Source organism: Apostichopus japonicus, chromosome 15 (genome assembly GCF_037975245.1).
Source record: "Apostichopus japonicus isolate 1M-3 chromosome 15, ASM3797524v1, whole genome shotgun sequence".
Classification (NCBI taxonomy): domain Eukaryota; kingdom Metazoa; phylum Echinodermata; class Holothuroidea; order Aspidochirotida; family Stichopodidae; genus Apostichopus; species Apostichopus japonicus.
The window spans coordinates 2,399,052-2,411,957 of NC_092575.1; the positions used below are offsets into that span (position 1 = coordinate 2,399,052).

A 12,906-nucleotide genomic window follows, 5' to 3' on the forward strand; every position below is an offset into this window, starting at 1 on the left:
TTTTCAAACAATTTGGGAAGTTTTTTTTTCCCAGCCCGCTACAATGACATATAAAGTGACTTTTAATTTAGCAAGGTTAGCATGTATATATGTACAACTGCAGACTGCAATATCCATTATGATTCTTATCTTATAGTGTGTATATTTGTTAATGCATTTGCTTGTTTATTTTGTTTTTAATGCTGCAGGTATCATCTAATAAAGTTATTTTGTTAGTACTGCATGCTGCTCAAAGCTAACAACAGTTTGAGTGCTATAGTCAGGTCCATTTCGGCTAATTGCCACCTTCCCTTCTCTTCTGAATGCTGTGGGGGGGGGGAGCAGGGAGAGAGGGGGTTGGGCTTGTCCTTTCTATACTCATCAGCCGCACTCTAACTCTGGCTGTGAGATAAATCAGTGTATTCAATCTTTTTCGCCCGGTGACAGAAATAGTTAATTTTGTAGGGCTACGTGAAGTATGACCCAGTATATATATATATACAGTATATATATATATATATATACAGGGATGTGCCCACGTACGCTGGGCGGCCCCGCCCAGCACTAAAAATTACCACCCAGCACTGTCTTAAAAATCGTGAATCCCGCCCAGCACTACTTTCATCTAAAATCCCGACATTCCTAACAATATATTTAACATAAATTGGGCCTAGCCTATGCCAAAATCATACAGACTAATAATACATCCGTTACGCATGCGAGAAACATTACTTACGGCTCTCAATCGGTCCCTTGTAAAATCTCTTCGAAACAAACTAATAACTTTTACCAGGTACAAATATAAATTATTATTATATATAAATTAATATTAATTTCACAAAAAACAAAATTAAAAAATGTAAATTGTTAGCAAAACTAGTACTTGTTTATGTGCTTAAAAAGCTACACAAGTGCCAGCATTTGGCATCTGAGCACCTTCAAAAATCGAAAATCCCCAGGACTGCGATCAGTATACCCGGCACTCAGGAAATCGACCCTGGGCACATCCCTGTATATACTAATTGTCTGATTCTTTGAACAGGCCTGTAAAATCATATTTGGGCCATTCCACACTAATGGGGTACTAATTTGTGACATAGTGGGTGAAAATTAAAAGTCATAGGGAAAGCATGAAACTTGGTTTGAGTAATGACCTAGAGTCTATAGCAACTGTATATACCCTCAATGAGATAAGTTTTGGATAAGGTTGGCAATGACAGCCAAGCAAAGTATAATATATGGCGTGTATTACGTACGTAACAAGGACAGATATCTGAGCATAAACAGGCCACAAAAAACAATTGTACATGAGTTTTAACAGTTTTTGTTTATTGCAAACTTTGTAATTATAACAATTAACAAAGACAAAATGGATCCAAGGGTGAAAAACTGGAAAAAATATGAATCTTTGATAATACAACGAGAGGGCATTTCAACATTCCCTATGCACAGAACAAATTTTAGTGCCACAAGTACCTTTTTTCCCTGAGTATTTGTTACAATATATCTCACATCTTAATGAAAACCACTGCTAGAAGCTATAGTGCAGAAAATGATATGGACTTGCATAAAGGTAGGATGTATGGTTACCATGTTCAGGGTCTTACGTACGTAACAAGGACAGAATATTTTTCAATCTCCACATTAATTTGTCATCAGAAATTCTATGGATTACAAATTATTATTTTCAATTGAATGTACATCTGGGCACTCATTTGTAGCTGTTTCTTTGCTGCTGTACTTTGTAATTATCATGAAATTGTGATGATTTATCATATCCTGTGGGAAACAACAACATATCCAGAGTGGTCTGTTTAAGATTGTAAATGTCAGACTTTAATTAAAGAAAAATTAAATAGTTGAATGAATAGTTGTAAGCTTGCATGTGATTAATTGCATATATCTAGCAAAGTTAAAAAGATACTACTAATACTGACACCTCTAGTGTAGGTCATTGAATGCATTGTTGAACTGAAAATTGAATAGTTAACAATTGAATATTTATAAAATTCAATAATTTCAAAATTGCATATGAATAGTGAAAATCCTAAAATTTCATATAATGGAAGGATGGTTAAGCTGTAGACTTGAATACAGTTTGTCAGAAATTTTAAAAGAGTAAACTTGCATACCATTGGAAAGATATCAAATTACAAGAGGGTGTTAGATACCAACAATATTAGCACCAATGCAACACTAAAATGTACCAATATGTACACTAATATCATGTTTGAAACATGGACAGAGGAAAAACCATAAATTGTTTTTACTTTTTTATCAAACTGGCTAATGATTAAATGTTTACTTTTCAAACTTTCTGAAATGTATCAGATGAAGTGGGATAGCCTCACATGTCATGGAATGGAATAAACATAAATTTGAAGATGTTTTCAGAAAAAATGCTAAAAAGAAAGCACACACTATCACAAGCATATCTGACGGTTTCTTTTTTGCTCTTTCCCATATAGTCAAGCATGCAGTATATTGAAGACAAGCAATCAAGCAAGAACCTAAAACATCTAAGATTCCTGCAGAATAGATGCTGTCAACTGAAACTGTACACAGTACAATTAGCTAGATGGAAAGCCAGAGTGTACTTGTTAAAACTTTGAAATATATACAAAATATGCATTATGTGATTAGCATGGGAATGGACAAAGACTATGCTTTACCACTTTACAGCTCAGCTTGTGTTATTGCTTTCATTTCAGCATATGCTTTCTCCACATTTTCAATTTCTTGCACAGAAAATGGTCCACTGCCCACCAATGTAAGGGGTCCATCGATAACGAATTTGCCTAAAACCTTCTCAGAATCTGACCTTATAGGCCAATCATACATCTTAGATGCACTGCGAACTCTATGGAGAAACTTAAACAGATATTCCTCCCCATCTTTCTCAAGCAATCGTCCAATATAGAATTCGTTGTCATAGAAGACAGCATAATACTCTTCAAGGCGAATTTCAATCCCTCTTTGCTGTGGTTTTAGTAATGCCTCATGCTTGTTCTCTGGTAGGCAGACATCACAGAAGAGATCTTTTAAGACCTTTTCATTCAACACATCCAAGTGTGTCTGGACAACTTCAGATTCATCATAATCTGTAATTTATGAAAAGAGCAAAAAAAAATTAAATAGGAAATATTCACTGGCTGTCTTCAATCTTGATGACTGCAATGACCAACCAAATGGTATGGGCAATCCATAACAACTATTCCAGCATTTTTCACGAAGAAGTGAACTTAAAGTCCACGACTCACCCCACCCTCACGTTTGATTAGAGTTCACTGATAAGGAGTTTCAATCTAATCAATGAAATCAAGGCCCTTAATAAAGTTAAGTGACATATCATTTCCCATGAAAAGAAACACTGGAATATGCAACATCAAACATAACACTTCTGTTGATGCATTTTGTTTTTGATTCTGCAAATAGAAGGAAATCTCTTTCAATGTCATGTTGCTTAGCACTTAAAATTTAAGTAAAAAGGGACTGACCCACTTTGTTGGAAGTTAGTATGCCACCTGCATTACCCACTTCAGATAAGTCCCCTGTCTCAGATCTTTCAGATGATGATTTACCCACAGTTGCTCCAGTGGCATTATCAGTTGCACTCTCAAGTGTACAGACCGGAATCTCATCCATCTCAGCGTGACCTACATCTGCAGCTTCCATATCACTGCTAGTAGTTGCTTCAAATGAAATCCCTTTAGCAGACATCTTGCATTCACTCCAAGACTTCACAAACTCCAGATTGATGCACGGTGCTACTGAGTTCAGATCCTGACAGGGTGAACAGAAGCATGAAAGACGCCTTTTGTGCAATTAGTATGGAGAGATCCCAGCTACAGCATGCAACTTTCGCGTTCCAGCCACAGTGTCAACATTTGTTCTGGTTGGCCTTTCCCTCTGTATATCACCTTCCTTCACTAAGTAAAAAGTACGACGAGAGTGGTTGCATGATCCATCTGGTTTCACTGGTGCCTTAGCAAGATTTTTGGAGCAGAAGTCATAGAACTCCCAGGGTTCATCAATGGTGATGTTGACATCAGACTTCACTGACCTTGTGACTGCATTTTTAACCACCCCCACCCTCTCCATCACATGGATTTTTTCCATGGAATGAGCCAAAGAAATGCCGCTCAACTTGCACGCCAAAATCTATGTTTCCAAATGAGATGTCAGCAAATCCTGTGCGAGATTTGTATTGTGCACCACACCCATCAGTGAACTGGATCAGTCTGTTAAACTCCACTTTCCCCTCCACCTTCAGATGTGTGCAGGTCAGTTTACAGAAGTGGGTAACTGCATGTGTATCATGTATCATATCCTCGCTTCCTGAGACAGGGTTTGACGATATTCTTTCACTCGCTCAGTCTCTTTAGCTTGATACTGAACATAACATTCCTGATCAGCTTTTATGCGGCCTCAATACCTGCGCATACATTGCTGCATTGCTAAAACCAGTTGTTCGTTGTCCTTCAATATCCTCTAGTTGAGGTACCGTCCTGTTTAAGGAACGAAGGCGAATTTTCAGGCTCATCTTACCTGAAAAGAGAATAATTTGTAAAACAAAATATCCTGGAGCAAATAAGGTAACATTTTCCATTTTAATATGGAAGTTAAGGAAAAGACAAAACTTGGTTTGTTTCAAAATACAGGAGAAAGTTGTAATCCATGGTATGGTAGAAGAAAGTTTCAAACCTTCAATACAGGAGTGTCAATTTCAATGGTGAAATTGTTGCCTCCATAAGCTTTTAAATTAAAGAGATTTGTCATCCACTGGAATTTGCCAATGATGTTATTTGTGTTTGATAACAGTTAGAGCTTACATGATAATTAAAAGCAGCCTGTAGGTAAGTACGTGTAAAGACAGCTGCACCTCATGCATATATTATATTGTAAGCTGCCTTAATATGGCAGAATGTTGTGTATGGAATTAGACTGTTTTGAGATACAGAATCAGGGGCAAGCTGCAATGAAAACTACCACCAGAATTTTTAATAAGAGGTCCCAAGATACTGACATTTGGTGGCTAACTCCCTAATTAGGCCAGCCTGTCCCTGAGAACAATAAATACACTGTGGGTTCTTTAGGCCATAGATGGTTCTTCTCATTAAAGCAATTACGATGAACATGCCCATTTTCAGTCCTCGCGGATCAAACTCAATGGTAAGTTTTAATTAGAAAGCAAGACGATACATGTTGATTGTCGTTTTTTGTTTGTACTAAAAATGAGAGTTGAATAAACAAAATTTTTTTTATTTATTTATTTTTAAATTAGACATAGGCAGGCCTAGCCTACACATTACATGCATCAGTAATGAGAAAACCCAGTGTTAGGCTTCGCCTACGTGTCGGCCTAGTTGCAAATTAAAATACGTAATAAAACATGAAGCATCGTCAATTGTCTGTACTGCATTTGTTTAAAACCTAGGCTAGATCTGCACGAAAATATAACGCTACCCTTAACGTTAGGCTAGTAGGCCTAAGTTAGTACTCAACCAGGGAAGATACTAACGTTCGTAAAACAGACCGACTGGGCAAATATGTCTTACCACAGTTAGATTCGAACGTGAGCTTTTTCAATTGAAGCCTAGCATGCAGGTCTAACCTAACCTTTGCTTAATGAAATATTGTTAACGTTATATTTACGGAATCATCGTATGCACTCAGTTCATTTACATCGGTACGTCGACATTAGATTATACATCAAAATACCGAAATCATGCTAACGTTCACACGAGTGACCGAATCTGAAATCTGTCTACCAACAATTACGTTTGAACGTAGGCCTAGGCTAGTTCATTTTAACTAAACTGCTATTAAATTGCACTTCAATGCCAATGCGAGATGAACATTCGTGCCCAGTAAACATTTAGCAAGTTTCATGGTATTATCATGCACCTTTACATCGAACTAAATGAATAATGGAGGTCTTTTGCCAACGTTCGTAACTTCAGACATATTGACTCAATCTGTCTGCAGTTACGTGCATTAGTTGTGTTTTCTGTCTCACGCAGTGCAATTATACCAAAGGCGGCAACTGCATCTATGAATCCGCTCACCTAGCGGTGTAAGAACTTTCACTTACTGAGTGAGAAGTCTCTACATTGAACCATACCTTGATCACATTACAAAGTGCTTTATTTTCGGTAAAATTGGTAGTGATTTCGAACGCTCGTAATTTGACTTGCGCTCGTAACTTACCGAGATTCAGAAGACAGATCTCAAACTTCCCTCCATGGTTTTAAAAGTCGGTGGGTGACCAGGGTTGTTGTTTTCTCTGAAATACGCATGCGCCCAAGGATGTTTATCATACTAAACACTCACAGGATCGCATGCGCGATTTCCGTGAAAAGTGATGTAAAAGTACGTTCGAACGTAAGCTCTCTTGGACAGATTTTTTTAAAGCTAATTTGGCCGTCGTTTTCCGGGGGATTGGAAGGCTCAACTCCCTCAAAACCATGTTCATTACTGAGATACGATGTTGTAACAAGGCACAACATTTTATCTCCTCCAAATGTTTTTAGATTACTTTACTCATGGGGCAAGTTACGCTCGTAACTGTTAGGACAGATGTCAATTACGAACGTTTATATATTTTTGTGTGATCATTTTCTCAATTTTCACGAGTTGGACAAGAAAGAAGACAACAACAGCATTCAGATGATTGAATTCTTTAATCATTATGATACATTACATTGGTCATTTTTGTAACTAAAACATAAAACAAGTGGATTAAAAATCTCCATTAATGCTGTGTCACATATTCCTTGCACAAATTGGTGGGACATGCAAAGAGTTTTTTTAAAAATAATTACCAATGAATTGACATAAAGACTTCCAGCTGTTAACACTATTTTGCAATATTAAAGTATGGCATCAAATACTTCAAACCATGCAGTTTGTGACTGCCAGGAAGCTTTGTAGACCGATTTCCAACAAGGCTTTGCAGTAACATACATAAGTACCCCATTAGTGTGGAATGGCCCATTTACTACTTCCAAGCAATCCGTAGTTAGAGTTCACAAAATTGATCAAAGCACCTTTTAGATATATTTGAATGGTACCATCCTTGAAGGTGTACATGATCCCTGGAGAGCAAATAATGCCATCATTTACTAACATATTGCTTGGAATTTATCGTGTGAACTTGCAAAAGGCATGCAATACTAAAGTAGATATGAAATGCTGTATAGGGCAAAAGAATGCAGTTAACCACCTACCCGTAGTGTAGAGACCACAAATTGGAGTGATTAAGTTATGACAACCCTAGAAAGAGTTTACATGTGTTCTACAATGTACCAGTGAGCATGTGTGTGGATCAAGGCACATGTGCATGGAGCAAGTTCTCCCTTCTTTAGAGATATCGTTGACACTTGATCGTACCAGCTTAATTTCTTCCCGGGGGGGGGGGGGGGGAGTGGGGAACAGTTCTATGGTTGTTCACATTCCGTCACTAAAATATTAAGTGACCAGGTAGAAACTGCTTCAAAATTGTGAAAATAAGCACCATAGCACCAAGAAATAAGGTTATTAAGGTAGTCTGTATTTGCAAGCACCATAGCACCAAGAAATACGGTATTAAAGGTAGTCTGTATTTGTTTTGTGTATGTATGTATTTTAGATCCTCCTGCAAGCAGGAACTCGCAAAGAAGCCTGAGCATTGGCTTATCAAAGCCGCAAGCTGACCGAAGTCAGTCTCTTACATTCATATTTAACGTCCATGATTATGAATTGTTAATTGTCAACAACTCTGTAACTGGACGACATACATTAATCTGGAAGTGACTCGAACCTTAGGATTGAAAGGCACCGGCGTTAACCACTGAGCTAATTACACTCCTAGTTTTTGTCAGTGATACTGTGCTGTTCTCTGCTGTTTGTAAATGCTTTCAGCCTATATGAGTATCACTGTGATCATGTGATCTATGTTCTACTCTAGAAGAAATATGTCACCAGGTGACCTACGCTAGAACTGAACCGACATGGTGTTTTAAGTTTGTTAGCCTATAAAGCAGGGACACATCTATTTTGGGGATTTGGGAGGTGATGTGAGGGGACTTAAGGGCACGAGTCAGACCAATGTTCAATGTGGGGGGAGGAAGGGAGGGGAGATACCATTCTCACATGGAGATCGTTGATATGAAAATTATTGGGGGAGGGAGGGGGGCGTGGTCCAGTGTCGTGGACCCTGTTTAAATTGCTCAATTAACTTGCGATAAAATGTTTTGAAAAATAGTTTAGGTAAGAATATTTTCAACTTATTTATTGTACTACTTGCATATATGCAACCTTTATGCTGAGGATAGAAACATGTTTTTCCCAGTTTAGTTTTGAATCAATATACAATCCTAGAAATTTAGCATAATCAGATGCGTTAATACGCACTCTTTCAAGTATTACTGAGAGTTTTGTGTAAATCACAACAAAATTGGTTTCCAAACACCATTAATGTTCTTTTACCTTAGTAAAGGCATTGAAGACTCGCCCCAAACAGCGTGCTACCATCTTGTAAAAGTTACCTTTCTGTTGCTTGCAAGTGAAGTTTTTCTCTTGTCGCTATAAAATGCAGACAGTAATGAAATGTGGTACCTTGTTATCTTTAGCTGGACCTGAGATGTCCATCTCTGAATTGTTTGTGCATTGTGCTATGGGTATTGACCACAACCCTATGTACAGACTGTGCACTAACTAGTGTCTAATTACTGACGGTAGCAAGGTGTGCGTATTTTCTGGGATCGATGGTGGTGGCTAACACTTCCGTTTCACCTCATTCGAAACTAGGTCAGATTACCGGCATTAGAGTTTCTTTTTGCGCGAGTCTTCACACCCTTTAAGTGACAATCTATTAGATTTTAGCCAGTCAGAAATTTTGAATCATTCATTACTGATATTTTGAAGAGCATTAATCTCTAAATGATTATCTTGCATAAAAACAGAAGTGTCATCAGCAAAAATAATAAAGGAAACCGTATGAGAAGACATGTAAATATCATTTATATACGTAATAAAAAGTAGTGGTCCTAAAATGGACCCTTGTGGAATGCCAATATTGCAACAAATACCAGATGAGCTTACACCATCATACAACACTAAGTGATAACGATCACTTAAGGAAGTCCAATTTAAAGATATTCCACGTACCCCATAACAAGTAAATTTTCTTAGTTAATCCTTTACTTTGTCTGTGTATAGTTTTAGAGGATTAGTGTGTCCAAGTAAAGTACTATACTTTAGGAAACAACGTTGACGATCTGCAGGCTATAGCTTGCATGCATAAAACTGGACTCGGGCAATATACTGACAGACAGTTTAATTTTGAATGCAGGCTAGGTGTTACTGAGATGGAACAGTGCCACAATTGACAAACAAGACTCAGGTGGTGCTGGAGACTTGTGAGCCCTACTGTATATAAATGCACAATGCCAAGGTGTTTAACCCCTTATTTTTAGTTTACTTAATACCTATGCCACAAAATTGGACAATATTTAAGTGAGAACTTTACCAATAAACTGGTATATAGTGAAGTGTTAAAATATGCTGAGGGTGTCCTATCAGTGTTTTTAATTATTGATAATTGTGCTAAGTGTGTGCTAAAATATAATGCAGAATATGCTAAAAGTGATTTTATTGACGATTTCGAATTCATATCCAAGTCAAGTGTTCTTTTAAGTAAGTGTGCACAGTGCTAAGGTGTTCAGACCAACCTTCTCGCCAGTACTTGAGATGCCGTCAATGACAAGTTCAATATTAAACAGCACATCTCAAAGAAAACATAAGCAGTTAAGAATAATAATTAAAAAAAACTGTCACAAAAGTATAAAAAGAACAATGTCGCAAAGAAGAAAACCTCTCTTTTACATTATTACACAATTAAATCTATTCAGTAGAAAACACTACACTGTAGCCTTGATCAGCGGTTATATCAATGGGCCCAATACTGGAGGCTTGATCAGTGGTTATATCAATGGGCCCTATACTGTAGCCTTGATCAGTGGTTTTTTCAGTGGGCCCTACACTGTAGCCTTGATCAGTGGTTATATCAATGGGCGCTACACTGTAGCCTTGATTAGTGGTTATATCAATGGACCCTACACTGTAGCCTTTATCAGTGGTTATACCAATGAGCCCTATACTGTAGCATTGATCAGTGGTTATATCAATGGGCCCTATACTGTAGCCTTGATCAGTGGTTATATCCCTGGGCCCTATACTGTAGCCTTGATCAGTGGTTATACCCCTGGGCCCTATACTGTAGCCTTGATCAGTGGTTATATCAATGGGCGTTACACTGTAGCCTTGATAAGTGGTTATAGCATTGGGCCCTACACTGTAGCTTTGATCAGTGGTTATATCAATCGGCCCTATACTGTATACACTGTAGCCTTTGTCAGCGGTTATATGCATGGGCCCTACATTGTAGCCTTGATTAGTGGTTATACCAATGGGCCCTTTACTGTAGCCTTGATCTTGCACATGCCTTTACTGCTTCCTATCATTGAGTCAGCTAGTAATTGGAAAATTTAGCCGGTTGAGTGCCAGTTTCTTCTTCTCAGTTTGTTTAATATAGTTTATATTTTCCCTTTTGGGATGAAATAAAGTTTCACTTACTTACTTATAGAGTTTTGATAGCTTTCATATTACAAAAGTGAGTGATAAAATGCTGAAATTTTATAACAGGCCCTTTTGGGCCCCTTCATCACCGACCAGGGGCTTATCCCTTGGAAGGCCACCGGGGGAAACCCCCAGATCCCCCCCCTCCCTGGCGACTTTGACTGGATCTCTAGTGCAAGCACTGGTTCAGACCAGTGTATGTATACATATAGGTCAAAGTCTTTTTACAATTGCAATAAAGGGTATCTTAAACTGATGACTCAATCTCAAAGTTACGTATGTACATGACTCATGCAGTTGGCTTTTTGCATTTGAATATAAACATCTCTTGTTTGCATATATCGCTGTATCAATGTATCATCTATTTCATATAGCCAGGTTCATGCATGAGAGTGGTAAATCCATCACCCTTTCTACAGCGATGATAATAAAGCTTAGTTTGCACGAATAACACTATGGGACAATGGGCTTGACGTCAGAGAAGATTATTCTTCATTGCACAACATACAGAACTTTACAATCTGAAGAAAATACTACCTACAAAAGGTACTCTTTCATCATAATTTATTTGAAACATACAGTAATGAGAATATGCAAATGAAGGATTGCTGTAGGACCCAGTTTGAGCTTAGATACAGCTGTATCTATACAAACTAATCACTAGGTGGTGTCCAGTCTAGAAGAAACAAAGAAGTTTTGATACATGTTATGAGCTGTAGCGGGGGGAAGTGGGGGGCGGGGGCCTTGAATGCAGGGATTTCATGCCCCACACTCCCTGCCTGATGACTGTCTTATAACAGTGGCTTTTGTGTGTTACACCACCACAGACAGCATCATAGAACATTGGTGAACGAATTTCTGTCCCCCCCCCCTACCTGTGTTGGGATGCCTGTAGCTATACTGCTTTTCGAACATCTCTAGCCAGACCACTAGAATCCCAAAGGGGTACATGTTCCCCTCCTATCACCCCTCTCGCCTTCCAAACTTTTGCAGCAGTTTGTATCATCAATTTCAGCTCTTTATGAACATTGATCTGACTCGTTCCCCCTCCCCCATATCCCACGAATATCTCAACCCATGCGGGATCCCCCCCCCCCTCTCCCATTCCCCAGAATATCTCAAGCTCATGCATGAGTTCCACTTTACAAAGATAGGAGACTTGGGACATTTCTGATCCTACAATTGCACCACAACTGCTCTTCAACATTCAACTCATCATGACTGAGATTATCCATTATGTACACTGATATTTGTTTTGTGCAAGAGGTGAATTCACATGTATCTGTGCTTCCTGGTAGTACGTACAGGGGTTTATCATGGTTCAAATATGTTATATCTCAAATAAACATGTTGAACTTTGCAACTTCTGATACCTTGCACAGAGGTGCTCAATATATGCGGTTTCGAAATTGAACGAATTATGCGGTTTTAAGATAGTATATACTGAAAATAATAATGATGTAAGTTCTCCACATGAGCAACAATATAGAGTCTTTGAATTATTCTGTCACTAAGTATATCATTTATTTTATGAAAATGTTATTAAATTAAATAAAAAAAATTCTGTCCCCAAAACTAGTAAGCTTGTGAAGATGATCATTTAGCATATTTCAGATCAAACTTGTCTGGGATTAAATTTTGTATTGAAAATGCTCTACCCTAGAGAATAATGTAATGTAATGTACTGTTATATGTACTGTAATGTAATGTACTGTAATGTAATGTACTGTTATATGTAATGTAATGTACTGTAATGTAATGTACTGTTATATGTAATGTACTGTAATGTAATGTACTGTAATATGTAATGTACTGTAATGTAATGTACTGTTATATATGTAATGTACTGTAATGTAATGTACTGTAATGTAATGTACTGTTATATGTAATGCACTGTAATGTACTGTAATGTAATGTACTGTAATGTAATGTACTGTTATATGTAATGTACTGTAATGTAATGTACTGTAATTTAATGTATTGCAATGTACTGTGATGTAATGCACTGTAATATGTAATGTACTGTAATGTAAGGTACTGCACACCTATAGTATATATGGCAGACTAATGATGGAAGCACTTACCTACATTATAGGCTAAGTTATTCATGATGCTTTAAAGATGTTGTGTAATGTCAGTAATGTGTGTGCTCACTGGTGAGATATGGGATGATTAAGGGGGGGGGGAGAATTTGGGATGGGGTTAGATATAGGAAAGCTGCTAATTCAATAAAGAGTGTTTATAAACATGTATAAATTGTGGTTTGCCAATTTTAGACAGTTTTGTCCATACCAAGTCAAATATAAG

General features: G+C 37.7%; 2 protein-coding genes across 9 annotated transcripts in view; one reads left to right on the forward strand and one right to left on the reverse strand.

Moving 5' to 3' along the window:
- Nucleotides 1–12,906, forward strand: part of LOC139981619 (UNC5C-like protein) — a 42,541-nt gene that overhangs the window by 3,480 nt on the left and 26,155 nt on the right. The window lies entirely within an intron of this gene.
- On the reverse strand, nucleotides 1,288–6,046 carry LOC139981621 (uncharacterized). The gene is made up of 2 exons (XM_071994148.1): nucleotides 3,477–6,046; nucleotides 1,288–3,080 (listed from the first exon to the last, which is right to left on the reverse strand). The coding sequence occupies exons 1-2, from the start codon at nucleotides 3,697–3,699 to the stop codon at nucleotides 2,656–2,658; spliced, it is 648 nt and encodes a 215-aa protein (XP_071850249.1). The 5' UTR covers nucleotides 3,700–6,046; the 3' UTR covers nucleotides 1,288–2,655.